This window comes from Xenopus laevis, chromosome 6L (assembly GCF_017654675.1).
Source record: "Xenopus laevis strain J_2021 chromosome 6L, Xenopus_laevis_v10.1, whole genome shotgun sequence".
Taxonomy (NCBI): domain Eukaryota; kingdom Metazoa; phylum Chordata; class Amphibia; order Anura; family Pipidae; genus Xenopus; species Xenopus laevis.
Window position 1 is genome coordinate 10728743 of NC_054381.1, and position 15091 is coordinate 10743833.

Here is a 15091-nt window from a genome sequence, read left to right on the forward strand (position 1 = left end):
CCCCTCCTACACCAACATCACTATAAACACAGTTATCTCATTCTCCAGCAGCCTCTATACATACATTTCCTCCTATATATTTATATAAATACATTTATTAGCTCCCTATATATATTTATATACATTCATTGGCTCCCTATATATATTTATATACATTCATTGCCTCCCTATAAACATTTATATACATTCATTAGCTCCCTATATATATATATATATATATTTATATACATTCATTGGCTCCCTATATATATATATTTATATACATTCATTGCCTCCCTATAAACATTTATATACATTCATTGCCTCCCTATAAACATTTATATACATTCATTAGCTCCCTATATACATTTATATACATACATTAGCTCCCTATAGATATATATTTATATACATTCATTGGCTCCCTATAAACATTTATAAACATACAGACAGTCCCTTCTGGCTCAGTAGAATATCTTCATATACATTGCATCCTTATATATATTTATATATACATACAAAGACTGGCTCAGTAGAATATCTAAATTTACAGCATTTCCACATACACAGCACAGTCTTTAATATAATACAGTGTCTACATCCAATGATCTCACCTGCCGTCAGAAATCCAGGACTACATCGGGCCAGGCAGAGATCATCCTCCCATAATACTTGTTTATAGACGCTGTCAGTCTTTCTCCGCTGCACAGTAAGTATATATTCACACAGACGGCACTCTCCGGAACACTACATACTCCCACGTACATTGTAGCTAATTGGAAGGTTTAATCGGTTCTTTACAACGTTACACGCAGTGTTAGTTTAATGTGAGTGCCCCCAGTCCTGAAATATACAGCAACATAGCTCAGATATTCCTCCACCAGCTCATTCTCAACCACCCTAGCTACATAAATAATCCGTGTTGTAAATTTCTGCATAGGATTAGGTCACTTTTTGTTAACATTCACATAGAGCTCACTTCTGGTCTGAAGAATATGTACAGATAGTTATCTATTTCTCAAATACAACATTCTCACCTCCCTACATACATAGTTTGTCTCCATCATTCCCTAACATACCCAGCTAGCCCCCACACCAGCAACTCTGCCACTTTCCCTGGCACATAAGGGACTCCAGGCAGATTAGGCTTCACGGCAGCACGTTCTTATACAAGAAACACCTGCGCAACTGCCTTCACCCTCACATTACATCCCCCCCAAGGTACAAAACACCCTCTCACCATTTCATACATCCCATAACAGCTCTGCATCCCCAAGCCAGTCTCGAACTGCGGATTAGATAAAGAGGACAAGAAGAACAGCCAATTCGTTTCCATGGACAACACGTCCATCATCACCCAGGTCTCGAACCCCAAGGAGGAGGGAATCCTGTCCTGTGCCCAGGAAAAGGGTGAGATTGGGGACAGAAAGCTCAAGGGTGGGGGATGACACTGCTGTGATTAAAGAGAGAGGCTCGGAAAGACAGGATTCTTAGTGGTGGCTGTTGGTAGATTGGGGTAAGATAGATGGGTGCTGTATTCATTTCTCATGGTGTGATATTTATAATCATGCTTATTTAATAAGCTATACTTATGTAGCAAACTGACTATATATAATATATGTTTATCCTGCCTACCATTTTTATTATATGTGCAGTGAAGCGTTCCACTATTCCAACTATCTTCTAGGGATACTTGTTGGTTGTCAGGCTGGTGTTGCAGTTTGCAGATAATTAATATACCAATAGAGAAAAGTGTTGATAAATTCCTGGGTTTGATTCCAGTTGAGTTGTTCAGTCCCACTGTGAGTCGTATAGAGAAGGAAACCCACTGATGTTCCTGTGATATCATGGGCCTGTTTATAGTATGGATCAGATTCAGAAGGATGGACTATAAAGTTACAGCCATGCTTTTCATCCCATAGTAGACTAGTTTGCTAAGATCAAGTTACTTGTTTAAAGTGTGACAGAGGGCCTTCCTCTGAACTGCCAGAAATGCAACAACTGATAGTTCTGTGTTCTAATGCTTGAGGTAGTCGCTGAGGTCTTGGTCGGAACCCAATAATCTTTCTCTGACTTTACGGCGCCTCTCATGTTTCCCCTTCTTTTGGGCATGCATGTCTTTTAAGCATGTATGACTGTATAGAGGCAGATGTAATGTGCTGATTTAAGGGATTCTGTCACCTATGTGTAGTTTTTATTTCTAAATTACACGGTTTACACTGCAAATCACTCTACAATAAAAAATTGAATTCCTGAACCAGTAAGTGTATTTTTTTTTTTTTTAATTTATAATATTGCTATGTAGGCAGCCATCTCAGGTCATTTTGCCTGGTCATGTGCTTCCAGAAAGAGCCAGCACTTTAGGATGTAACTGCTTTCTGGCAGGCTGTTGTTTTTTGTACTCAATGTAACTGAATGTGCCGCAGGGGCACCTGGATTTTTACTATTGAGTGCTGTTCTTGTATCAGAGCTGTTATCTTGTGTTTGGGAGCTGTTATCTGGTTACCTTCCCATTGTTCTGCTGATGGGCTGCTGGGTGGGGGTGATATCACTCCAACTTGCAGTAAAGAGTGACTGAAATTTATCAGAGCACAAGTCACATGACTGGGGGGCAGCTGGGAAACTGACAATATGTCTATCCCCATGTCAGATTTCAAAATTAAATACAAAAAGATGAGTTTACTCTTTTGAGAAACAAATTTCAGTGCAGAATTCTCCTGGAGCAGCACTTTTAACTGATGCATTTTGAAAAAAACATGTTTTGCCATGACAGTATCCAAGTTGAAACTCTTAACTGGTCACCTGAAAGGCCTGCGTGTGGGAGGCGCAGGCTTATTTTTATTTACGAGTCAGACATGTGGTTCATACCCGATTTTAAAACATGACATAATATATTGAGTGACATAGTTTGTTGGCATTCCATGGATTGCCATCATCACTGACCTGTCTACTACGGCATCCTAGTTCTGGAATTGCTCATATTGAAACTTAGATTTGCTTTTGCATCTGAATTAATGTCTGTGCTTTAGCATAGACCAAGCGTGCTGCCTGTTTCACTGTAATGGGTTATCATTCGTTCCAACTTGCTCACTAGCTTGATTGTAATATAATCATGATGTCATACATAAACATCTATGGAGGGCTTGGAAAGGCTGGCAACATAAAAATCACCTGGGGGTCTGCATCTGCCTCCCAGACCTACAGCTGCACAGCTCTGGCGCTCAGACCTGTTTTCATGCCTTACTAGTGGGTCAGGTTTTCTAAATAGCCACACAGCAGTACAGGTGGATCATTGAAGGAGAATTAAAAAGAACAAGTAGGCTAGACATGCTATATTTAATGATATAGCATATATATATTTTGTGAATAGGCAGCATTTATCAGTCTGCCCTCTGGCATCAGGTACTATGACAGATGGGAATCATCAAACCGCAAATGAGGTTCAAAAACCCAAGCCTAGCTTTTCCACATTTGCAAAATGAGCATGTCCAATGTCACGGGTACTCATAAGATGGCCTGAAAAGATCCAAGATGTCTACTGTTTTAAATGTCTGCATCATTACAGTCAAAGGGCTGCTGAGCCTCTCTGCAGGTAAAGTAAGTTCAGTGTATAACACACAGGTTTTCTGTATTAAAGGTATTCTGTCATGATTTTTATGGTGGTGCTTTAATTCTAAATTAAGCGGTTTACTCTTTAAGTAATTCACTCTACCATGTAAAATGTAATTCCTGACTCAACAAGTGTATTTATTTTTAGTTGTAATATTGACACGTAGGCAGCCATCTCGGGTCATTTTGCCTGGTCATGTGCTTTCAGAAAGAGCCAGTGCTGCATTATGGAACTTCTTTCAGACAGGCTATTATTTCTCCTAATCAATGTAACTGAAGGAGTCGTAGTAGGACGTGTAGTTTTACTATTGAGTGCTGTTATGTCTACCTGGAAGCTGTTGCCTTGCGTCAGGGAGCCTTTATCTGGTTACTTTCCTATTGTTCTTCTGATGGGCTGTTGGGGGGGGGTTGATATTACTCCAATTTGCATTGCAGCAGTAAAGAGTGTCTAAAGGTGGCCATACATGGAAAGATACGCTCGTTTGGCGATGTCGCCAAACGAGCGGATCTCTCCCCTATATGCCCTCCTTGAGGTGGGCAATATCGGGCTGATCTTAACGGGCAGTCGGATCGCGGGACCGCATAAACGAACAGATGCAAAAGGGATTTTTAGCCCATCCGATCGAGATCTGGCAAGCCCATCGGGGGGGCCCCATATACGGGTCAATAAGCTGCCGACTCGGTCTGTCAGCAGCTTTTATCGGCCCGTGTATGGCCACCATAAAGTTTATCAGAGCACAAGTCACATGACTGGGGGTACCTGGGAAACTGACAATATGTCTAGCACCATTTCAGATTTCAAAACTAAATATAGAAAAAACTGTTTGCTCTTTTAAAAAACTGATTTCAGTTCAGAAGTCTGCTGGAGCAGCACTATTAACTGATATGTTTTGAAAAAAAACATGTTTTCCCATGACATTATCCCTTTATGCTTTATTCCTCCTGCGATGGTGATTCTTACAGATCCCTCGCTGCTCCTTCCTTGATGTTCAGAACAAATGAATCATATAGACTATATGGTAGGATATTTGAAGGAAGTCAATAAACAGAAACCCAAATGATTGAATCGTTTGGTTAAAAAAGAAAAGAAACTTACATGTGCTTCTTCATTATATCACAACAGAGCTAGTGCCGTCTCTTGCTGTCAGTTTTGCAGTTCTGTCTTTAGCTCAGCTGTAGCACAGTATGTTAACATGATTCATCAGTGTCCTTATGAGCTGCGGAATACGTTTGTGGTCTATAAATCAATGTAATAGAGAAGCTGCGACAAGATGCCAGACATTGTTTCAAAAGCAAGTCTTCGGGGGACCATATTGTAGTAAAACATGGATTTTTTCTATCTTGGAGAGTTGCCTGTACAGTATGCATTCAGAATTCATTGCACATGTGTTTTTATGATGACTTGCCCCTGGAAGGGTTCTGGCAAGGCTTGCTTCATATATTCTAAGTATAGGAATGGGCAAATTTTTCACCATGTTTCGCAGCGGAAATGACGCCCATAGACTTGAATGCCATCGTGTGAATTTTGTAACGCCCATAGACTTTAATTGGACTTCAAATCAATGCATGGTTGCTAGGGGAATATGGGCCCTAGCAACTAGATTGCTGAAATTCCAAACTGGAGAGCTGCTGAATAAAAAGCTAAATAACTCCCAAACCACACATAATAAAAAATGAATACCAATTGTGAATTATCTCAGAATATCACTTTCTACATCATAATAAAGTTAACAGGTGAACAACCCCATTAATCATTCTTACATTTAGGTTAGATTCTACCTGTAGTACCAGATCATCTGGTTCATTTGTGACAAGATGGCCCTGTGATCCTATGGTACATGAACTAAAGTTGGTCTTCACACTTCTTTCACACTGTTACTAAATGGAGGTCATACGAGACATAATCCATTCATATACTCAAGCTAATAGCCCAGGCAGATGCTGATGAGTTGGGCAGAGCCCAGCTCTTCCAAATGAGGTCACATTTGCATTACAAATGTTAATTGAAAAGTACAATTATTTGGACAGAAGCTGCTTGGCTGAAGTGCTTTTCTGTATATGTTTCTTGTATTAATACGCACAGGACCCTACCATACTGCTTTGCCTGCCAAGGTAAAATTAAGTATCTTTTATAGCCTCCAATCAATCCTTACTCTGAATATCAGGGGTGCCCAAAAGGTAGATTGGGATCTACCAGTAGACCTTTAGCTGGTGATCAGTAGATCTCAAGACACTGTCGGCAAACGGCTTGTCTAAAGCTGTCCATAGACTCAACGATCCGATCGTACGAATCATGGATTCGTGCGATTTTCGGACCGTGTGTGGAGAGTCCTGTCATTTTTCGACCGGCGGAGATCGGTCGTTTGGTCTATCGGACAGGTTAGAAATTTTCTGTCGCTTGCCGATAATATCTAGGGATGCACCGAATCCACTATTTTGGATTCGGCCGAACCCCCGAATCCTTCGCGAGAGATTCGTCCGAATACGGATCCGAATCCTAATTTGCATTTGGGAAAAATGTTTTACTTCCTTGTTTTGTGACAAAAAAACATGACATCATAAAAATCATGACAGAATCCCTTTAAGCAGTGCAGAACACTAGTGTATGGGACATTACCATTATGTTGACCCTTGGCTTTTCAACATCAGAGGATTAAACTGAATGGCCTTGTCTCACTGGTATGACAAACAGTGTTTGAATGTAGCTGGCACTGCTTTTTATTTGGATATCATTACTTAACATATTAGTAATGTCTAAAAATCAATGTAAACATTTAAATCTGCGCCTCTACAGCCAAATGTTAACGTTTACTTTTTGTAATAATGTAATTCTTGATCATTCGGTCCCAGCACATAATCTATGTCTCATCGCAGTTGTTTGCCACAGAGCAATGGTTTGAAATGCGTTGCCCTTTTCAGGTTGCTGTGATCTAATTATGCGGTAGTTAAATAGGTGCTTTCAATGTTCACCAGAATAAAATGTACTTGGGTGTTTTTTGTGTTACACACCTCTTTATTTCTCCTGCATGACTTGTCAATATGTACTCAACAGATTCCACACAGTTAGATATTATAATGCAGAGTTCTTGGATGTTTTCCTCTACTGCCTGACTACTCTGCCTGTGTACCCCCATATCGCGGGGAGTTCCATGCTGAAGCACACAGTCCTATGGTTTTGTTTGTTTGTTGCCGTATATTTATTTATTTTTCTCCCCCACCCGTACCAATTTCTGTTATGGGGAGATTATTAAAGGGATACTGTCATGGGAAAACATGTTTTTTTGAAAACACATCAGCTAATAGTGCTGCTCCAGCAGCATTCTGCAATGAATCCATTTTTTTTTATATTTAATTTTGAAATCTGACATAGGGCTAGACTTATTGTCAGTTTCCCAGCTGCCCCCAGTCATGTGACTTTTGCTCTGATAAACTTCAGCCACTCTTTACTGCTGTACTGCAAGTTGGAGTGAAATCACCCCCTCCCCACCCCCAGCAGCCTAACAACAGAACAATGGGAAGGTAACCAGATAGCAGCTCCCTAACACAAGATAACAGCTCCGTGGTAGATCTAAGAACAGCACTCAATAGTAAAATCCAAGTCCCACTGAGACTGATTGTTACATTAAGTAGGAGAAATAACAGCCTGCCAGAAAGCAGTTCCATCCTAAAGTGCAGGCACAAGTCACATGACTGTGGCAGCTGGGAAGCGGACAATATGTCTAGCCCCAGGTCAGATTTCAAAATTGAATATAAAAAAAAAATCAGTTTGCTCTTTTGAGAAACAAATTTCAGTGTGGAAGTCTGCTGGAGCAGCACTATTAACTGATGAATTTTGAAAAAAACATGTTTTCCCATGACAGTATCGCTTTAATAATAATTCATCATATTCATACATTGAACATTAAATAAACCCCATATCCTATTTTTGCTTCTAAGCATTAATTATATGTTAGTTGGGATCAAGTACAAGATACTGTTTTACTATTACAGAGAAAAGGGAAATAATTTTTAAAAATTTGGTCTATTTGTGTAAAATGGAGTCTATGGGTAACGACCTTTCCGTAATTTCTGAATAACGGGTTTCCGAATAACTGATCCCATACCTGTACTCGTTTAGATACATGCAAGTGCTCAATGCAGGTGGTACGAATCCTGTTTTAAGGGCCCATAAGCTCTATGTGATTTTATTTTGGATCAGGCACTGTTTAAAGCCTGCAGGTTCTGCTTCTATATGATGAAAATGACATTTACTAGGCATGCACCAAATCCCACACTTGGGATTGATCTGAACCCGAGTGCCTGGCCAAGCCGAATCCAAAGCCAGTTGGGTGATTTTACTCAAAAAAAAAACAACCTGTGAACCGGTATATATGTTCCAAATATAAATGCTTTGGAGACTTCAGCTTTGAGACTCTTCAGTTTGAAATATAGTGACTTAATGTTTTGTTCACCTCTGCAGTACTGAATAGGCAAAATGCACTTTCAACGATCGCTTAAAAAAAAAAAAAAAAAAAAAAGCATTTCATAAAGTTTCAATTTCATTAGGCCACCAGCACTACTAAGTGAAAGAGGCACTTGCCAGAATAAATAGTTTTATGGTTGGAGCTGATCCCAGTCATACATCTAGCAGAATGTTTCAGATTATCTGGAGTGGTTTCTTTGCTGAATTTCTCTCTTCCAGCAGTGCTCACTCCCCTTCCCTTTTTAAAGGGATACCGTCATTTTTTTTTTAAACGCATCAGTTAATAGTGCTGCTCCAGCAGAATTCTGCACTGAAATCTGTTTCTCAAAAGAGCAAACAGATTTTTTTTGTTTAGTTCATTTTGAAATCTGACATGGGGCTATACATATTGTCAGTTTCCCAGCTGCCCCCAGTCATGTGACTTGTGCTCTAATAAACTTCAGTCGCTCTTTATTGCTGTACTGCAAGTTGGGGTGATCACTCCCCTCCCTTTCCCTCCAGCAGCCTAACAGAACAATGGGTAACCAGATAGCAGCTCCCTAACACAATAAAACAGCTGCCTGGTAGATCTAAGAACAGCACTCAATAGTAAAATCCAGGTCTCACTGAGACACATTCAGTTACATTGAGTAGGAGAAACAACAGTCTGCCAGACTAAAGTGCTGGCTCTTTCTGAAATCACATGACCAGGCAAACTGACCTGAGATGCACCTACACACCAATATTACAACTAAAAAAATACACTTGCTGGTTCAGGAATGACATTTTATATTGTAGAGTGAATTATTTGCAGTGTAAACAGTGTCATTTAGAAATAAAAAAAACAACAACAATCCCTTTAAGATAAGGGGTATGTTTAAATCGGTCTCAGGAATTTGGAATGGGGGATAAAAGGCATGCCCCTTTGTAACAACTCAAATTATTTATCTGGATTCAAATAATGGGGCCTGCATAACCCCTGTCATTTGTGTAGTTGATTTCCTCCCCTTGCAAATTCAAGTTTCGACGTGACCAGACAAGAGTGGCATGTCCTTTCCAAAAATCTGATTTTGTATAGTCTCTAATCACAATAATAGCTAGGCAGTTAACTTCATTTTCTTATTTTTAGGACTTGGTTGATGCTTTGTAATTAAAGTGTCATGTACAGACTGAACTCAAAGTGCGGCTTGTGTGTGTCTTGTCCCCCTGCAATCACACTTTTTGGTTTTCTATATGCTTACTATGTCTTTATTAAAGAGGTACAACTAACCAAATATAAGAAAATGTATTCAAATATACATAAGTATCTAGTTTAGTCATGTAATCCATTCTAATCAGGGTGCAATTTGTACTGCATGACTCACTAAAACGTGTTTAAAAATAATATACTCTCTGTGGGTATTAGAAGTCGCTTCAGCATTCCATGACCTATATAAAAACACTTGGCTTGTGGTCTCATGGCTTTATATGGTGACAGAACTCCTCAGTGACTAGGGTTGCCACTTGGCGGTATTTTACCGGCCTAGCCGGTAAAACACTCTCCCACGCCTGGGATGGTATTACAAATTTACCAACATGGCTGGTATATTTGGAATATCCTGGAAATGTAGCCCCATGGCCCTCCTGTGTAAGCCCTCGACCCACTCAGATCTTGCCTTTTCCCTTTCTTCATCTCTTCCCTATCCACATTCTAGCTCTATTATGCATCATTGCTCCACCCCTTTGACATCACCCCTCTTGTCACGCCCTCATTTACATCAACAAAAATTGCAGACGGTGGCAACTCTATCAGTGACTTCTAATATCCTTATCATTTACAGTAGGGGGTACATTATCCCTTATAATACATGAGTGATACTCAGAGTTCCCTGTATAACTCAGCCTGCAGCCTTGTGTCTTTATATGGTCACAGAACAACCCCTCAGTGACTTCTTATATCCTTATCATTTACAGTAGGGGGTACATTATCCCTTATAATACATGAGTGATACTCAGAGTTCCCTGTATAACTCAGCCTGCAGCCTTGTGTCTTTATATGGTCACAGAACAACCCCTCAGTGACTTCTAATATCCTTATAATTTACAGTAGGGGGTACATTATCCCTTATAATACATGAGTGATACTCAGAGTTCCCTGTATAACTCAGCCTGTAGCCTTGTGCCTTTATATGGTCACAGAACAACCCCTCAGTGACTTCTAATATCCTTATCATTTACAGTAGGGGGTACATTATCCCTTATAATACATGAGTGATACTCAGAGTTCCCTGTATAACTCAGCCTGCAGCCTTGTGTCTTTATATGGTCACATAACCCCTCAGTGACTTCTAATATCCTTATCATTTACAGTAGGGGGTACATTATCCCTTATAATACATGAGTGATACTCAGAGTTCCCTGTATAACTCAGCCTGCAGCCTTGTGTCTTTATATGGTCACAGAACAACCCCTCAGTGACTTCTTATATCCTTATCATTTACAGTAGGGGGTACATTATCCCTTATAATACATGAGTGATACTCAGAGTTCCCTGTATAACTCAGCCTGCAGCCTTGTGTCTTTATATGGTCACAGAACAACCCCTCAGTGACTTCTAATATCCTTATAATTTACAGTAGGGGGTACATTATCCCTTATAATACATGAGTGATACTCAGAGTTCCCTGTATAACTCAGCCTGTAGCCTTGTGCCTTTATATGGTCACAGAACAACCCCTCAGTGACTTCTAATATCCTTATCATTTACAGTAGGGGGTACATTATCCCTTATAATACATGAGTGATACTCAGAGTTCCCTGTATAACTCAGCCTGCAGCCTTGTGTCTTTATATGGTCACATAACCCCTCAGTGACTTCTAATATCCTTATCATTTACAATAGGGGGTACATTATCCCTTATAATACATGAGTGATACTCAGAGTTCCCTGTATAACTCAGCCTGCAGCCTTGTGCCTTTATATGGTCACAGAACAACCCCTCAGTGTCTTTACCAGAGTTGCCACCTGGCTGTTAAAAATGATGGTTGAACCCAATGTTATTAATAGGGGAAAAAATATATAAATATATTGGAAGGCGGTCTTTTTTCCAGAAAAGGTGGCAACCCTAGCCTTTATGTGGTCACCGATCTCTCTCTCTCTATTTTACAATAGCTGGTGTATTATTCCCTATATAGTGCCTATCTTTTCTTGAATAAAGATTACAGTAGAGCAAAAAGTTTGTGTAGTTTTAAAGTTTTTCCTTTCATCATGTTAATGCAGGGGTGCCCAAAAGGTAGTTCGGGATCTACCAGTAGACCTTTAGCTGATGCTCAGACAACAACTTGTCTATATCACCCTCCTGTTTCATGCTTTTCATTTAGATTTTTATTACGTTAAGGTTACATTAGAAATATTTTTTTGTTCAATATAGCAATATACATTTCCCATAAATCAGTATTTAAGTAATATTTTCCATGAAGCAGAATGAAAACAATGTTTTTATGGATGTAGATCATAATGGGACAACAACACTAAAAGTAGACTTTGCATTAGTAAAGTATGGGCACTCCTGTGTTAATGTTTACAGAAAACATGTTGTGTCTGTTGTATAAATAATGGCAATAACATACACAACCAAACTGAAAGGGCAGTGAGACACTCTAAAGCTTCAGCTGCCTACTAGAATTGTTTTATGAACTACCAAAATCAAGCTGTAACCTCTCAAGATTGAAGCTCTGGGTAACTTATTTGAACTATTATTAATAAATGGTGGCAGTGAATGTATATTGTTTATAGTTCTACTATGCACACAACACTATATACAATAGAACAATAAACAACATTAAAGATTAAGTGCTAAGTTTTACAGAGACAAGCAGAAGTAGCCTGTAGACCTTTCAGTCATGATGATTGCACTCTTGGATTGCTACTGTTTTTTAAGCTCTCGATTTGATGGCAGGACTATTGTCTTTTAGTCTAGAGGGGCTAAACTTGTTTGACTTTCCCGGTTTCCCTCTGTGATTAAACACAAGGTAAATGTGACCAGAAGTTTTTGATTAAAGCATCCCTTGGAGATGGAACTTTTGTTCAGCTAAGCTGGCCATACATGGGCAGATCCCCTTTTTTGGCAAGGTCACCCAATGAGGATATGGTTCAGATTTGGCCACCCACATACTGATCCAAATTGGGCTGATCTGATTGTTGGTCTTAGGGAGGTTTTTTGGATAGCGGGTTTTCTGATAAGGGGTCTCATACCTGTAAAGGGGAGCTTTCTGGATAGCGGGTTTTCTGATAAGGGGTCCCATACCTGTAAAGGGATATAATATAATGAATAAAGTATCTCTTATTGTAAAATATAAGGATATTATAAGTAACCGAGGAGTTCCATGGCCATTCGGCCGAGTGCTTTTATACAGGTCATGGAACTCAGGTGACTTCTAATATCCTCATATTTTATAGGGACGCACTTAATCCAGGATTTGGTTTGGGATTCGGGCAGGGTTCGTATTTTTTTTTTTTTTCAGCAGGATTCAGATTCAGCCGAATCCTTCTGCCCGGACAAGCTGAATCCTAATTTGCATATGCAAATTAGGGCTAGGGAGGGAAAACTTGTGACTTTTTGTCACAAAACAAGGAAGTAAAAAATGGTTTCCCCTTCCCATCCCTAATTTGCATATGCAAATTAGGGTTCGGATTCGGTTCCGTATTCTGCCTAATCTTTCGTAAAGGATTCGGGGGTTCAGCCGAATCCAAAATAGTGGATTCGGTGCATCCATAAAATTTTCCAACAAGGGGTACTTTATTATAATACACAAGTTTTAGTGAGTCATGTGACAAAAATGACATCACTACTCACCTTTTATAACTGAAGACATCACTAGTCACCGTTAATAAGTATATAATTTACAAGATATTCATGGCTTTTGTGTATTATACCTTTTTATTGTTGTTTATTTCACTTAAAGCAGCATTACAGGACTCTGGCAATGCTAATTGTGTGCTCATAAGATTATTTCCCATGTTTGCATTAGTGGAAGGTTGCTGATGGAAGCAAGGATGCTGCAGAAAGGACATCTCCATGCGCTCATTTGCAATAGAAAATAATGGGGTGGATAAGCTTCATCAATAAATAAGGGTCTTTTTTTTTCCCCTTACAAGTGTTCAAGTACCGAATTGGTGTGATATTTTAACAATACATTACAGTTTGGCTGGCCATATTCAAATACACATAAATCAGCAGCATTTTGATATGCTGTTTATTGATTTGGGATAACAGCCAAATTTACTGTTTTCTGGTTCTCTTTCCATAATGTCCCTAAATTCACCTATAAAGCAGGAAGCACAAGCAAATGATCCTCATACAGAGGCAACTCTCTGTCTCCATTAAAGAAACCTTTCCACTTGTGCACTGTTTAATGTATTGAAAAGAATGAAATATATGTCACTCACAGCTGCATACTCACAGCCCCCTCTTTGTTCAATTGTTCTACCTGGCAGCTATTCATTCCCTGAATGGAGAGGAAGGAGAGTGACAATTCTGCGTGCAGCTATGTTGGGCACACTATAGGACTAAACAAACAGCCCCATGCTAAGCCCTGCCTCGGCTCCATACTGAAATGATTTCATTGCTTTTATCTGTCTAAAATTGCCTTTAAAGGAGAAGGAAAGGTCCTCTGTCAAAAGAAACATCACATTTCTTTCCTTCTATTGTGTACTCATGGGCTTCTGTATCAGACTTCCTGGTTTCAGCTTTAACGTCCTTGCCCCGGGCCTGAGCATGCTCAGTTTGCTCATCTTCCCCTCCCCCTCCCTTCTCGGCTGTAATCTGAGCCCAGAGCTATAAGTGAGCAGGGAGAGACTCAGGCAGGAAGTGATGTCACACCAAGCTAATATGGCAGCTGCTATCCTATACAAACCGAGCGCTTTTTACTCAGGTATGGTAATACATTCTGCAGCTTATCTATTGGCAATACAATGGGGAGGATTTTCAGGTGTGGGTATAACCGTGGGTTGCAGGTCGGGTTCCGGGTCTCATCCAAATTTCTTATCTTTTGTAAAATTGTCTATATTTTACTCCTTTTAAAGTTTTCACAAAACTTGTTTCTGTCCCCGCCCACTTTTGATGTGAACTTCCTGTTTGATGGTGGTCGGCGGGTCGGGTAGCGGATTAAAGTGGGTAAATATGCGCGTTGCGGGTCGGGTCCGGTTTTAAGAAATTGGTTCCGCACAGGAGTCTATACAGTCGCAGTTATTAGGTGCCAGTGTTGATTTGGCTTCTCTTGTAGTTGATTGGCCAATGTATGAGGCCAAGACAATCCTCTTTGCTGGTCTTGAGGTTCACATTGGGCCACCTACATCCAAGTCTAATAGGCCCCAAGAGTCAAACTTTTGCCCAATTTTGCACCCCACATAAGGCTAAATTGTTGCCTTCTTGTTGCAATATTGGAAGATGGTTAGATTTCTTTTTAACCTTATGTTTGCCATATGTACTAAATGCCCAGTATTTGATTCATGGCTTGTTTTAGGGCACAGGTAGTTTAAAGGACCAGTAACACCAAATTTTAATATTTATATCCCCCCCCCCAAAATAGCTATAGTAATAGGTGCGGCATACTTTCCCTTGGCTTATTTCACATTTTCAGCTTGAATTTGACATGCAAAGTGCCACATAGGAGAAAAGCCAAAAGTTGAACCGGAAGTCAGCGTTGTACTGATAACCTAAAGCACCCAAGCTTAACGTTATGTCTCTGTTCTTTAGGACAGCTTTGGGGCTAATGATGTGAGCATATATTTAGACTGCAGACGCTGAAAAAAGGGTGCTTACGGTTATGGATGTGGAGGCCGGACCGAAACCTGCTGGTGGGTATGGGCTGGCTACCACAAAAAATATTTGAGCCGCCTCCCCCCCGGTGACCTTATGCTGCCGTCCATTTAAAGACTTGCGCCTGCCCCACCCGCTAGTGATGTATGAGCCGACCCGATACCACGGTGTCGGCATACGCTTCTTCGCGGGCGGATGCGGCTTGAGCTCTTCTCCTGCTCTCAGGAGCAGGAGAATGCCGACATCCAGGTTCATCTTTTAT

At 40.1% G+C, this 15091-nt stretch overlaps 1 protein-coding gene across 3 annotated transcripts in view; it reads left to right on the forward strand.

Moving 5' to 3' along the window:
* The first annotated feature begins 310 nt into the window (after window positions 1-310).
* The window catches only part of ctdspl.L (CTD small phosphatase like L homeolog), a 59455-nt gene continuing 44674 nt past the window's right edge, over window positions 311-15091 (forward strand). Inside the window, exons 1-2 of one of the 3 annotated variants that reach the window (XM_041565761.1) lie at window positions 311-688; window positions 1242-1389. In XM_041565761.1, coding sequence (XP_041421695.1) covers window positions 1314-1389 — 76 coding nt within the window. In that variant the 5' untranslated portion in view covers window positions 311-688; window positions 1242-1313. Of the gene's footprint in view, window positions 1390-15091 lie in introns of all 3 variants that reach the window. The other 2 variants (XM_041565762.1, XM_018267079.2) reach the window with 2 other exon arrangements.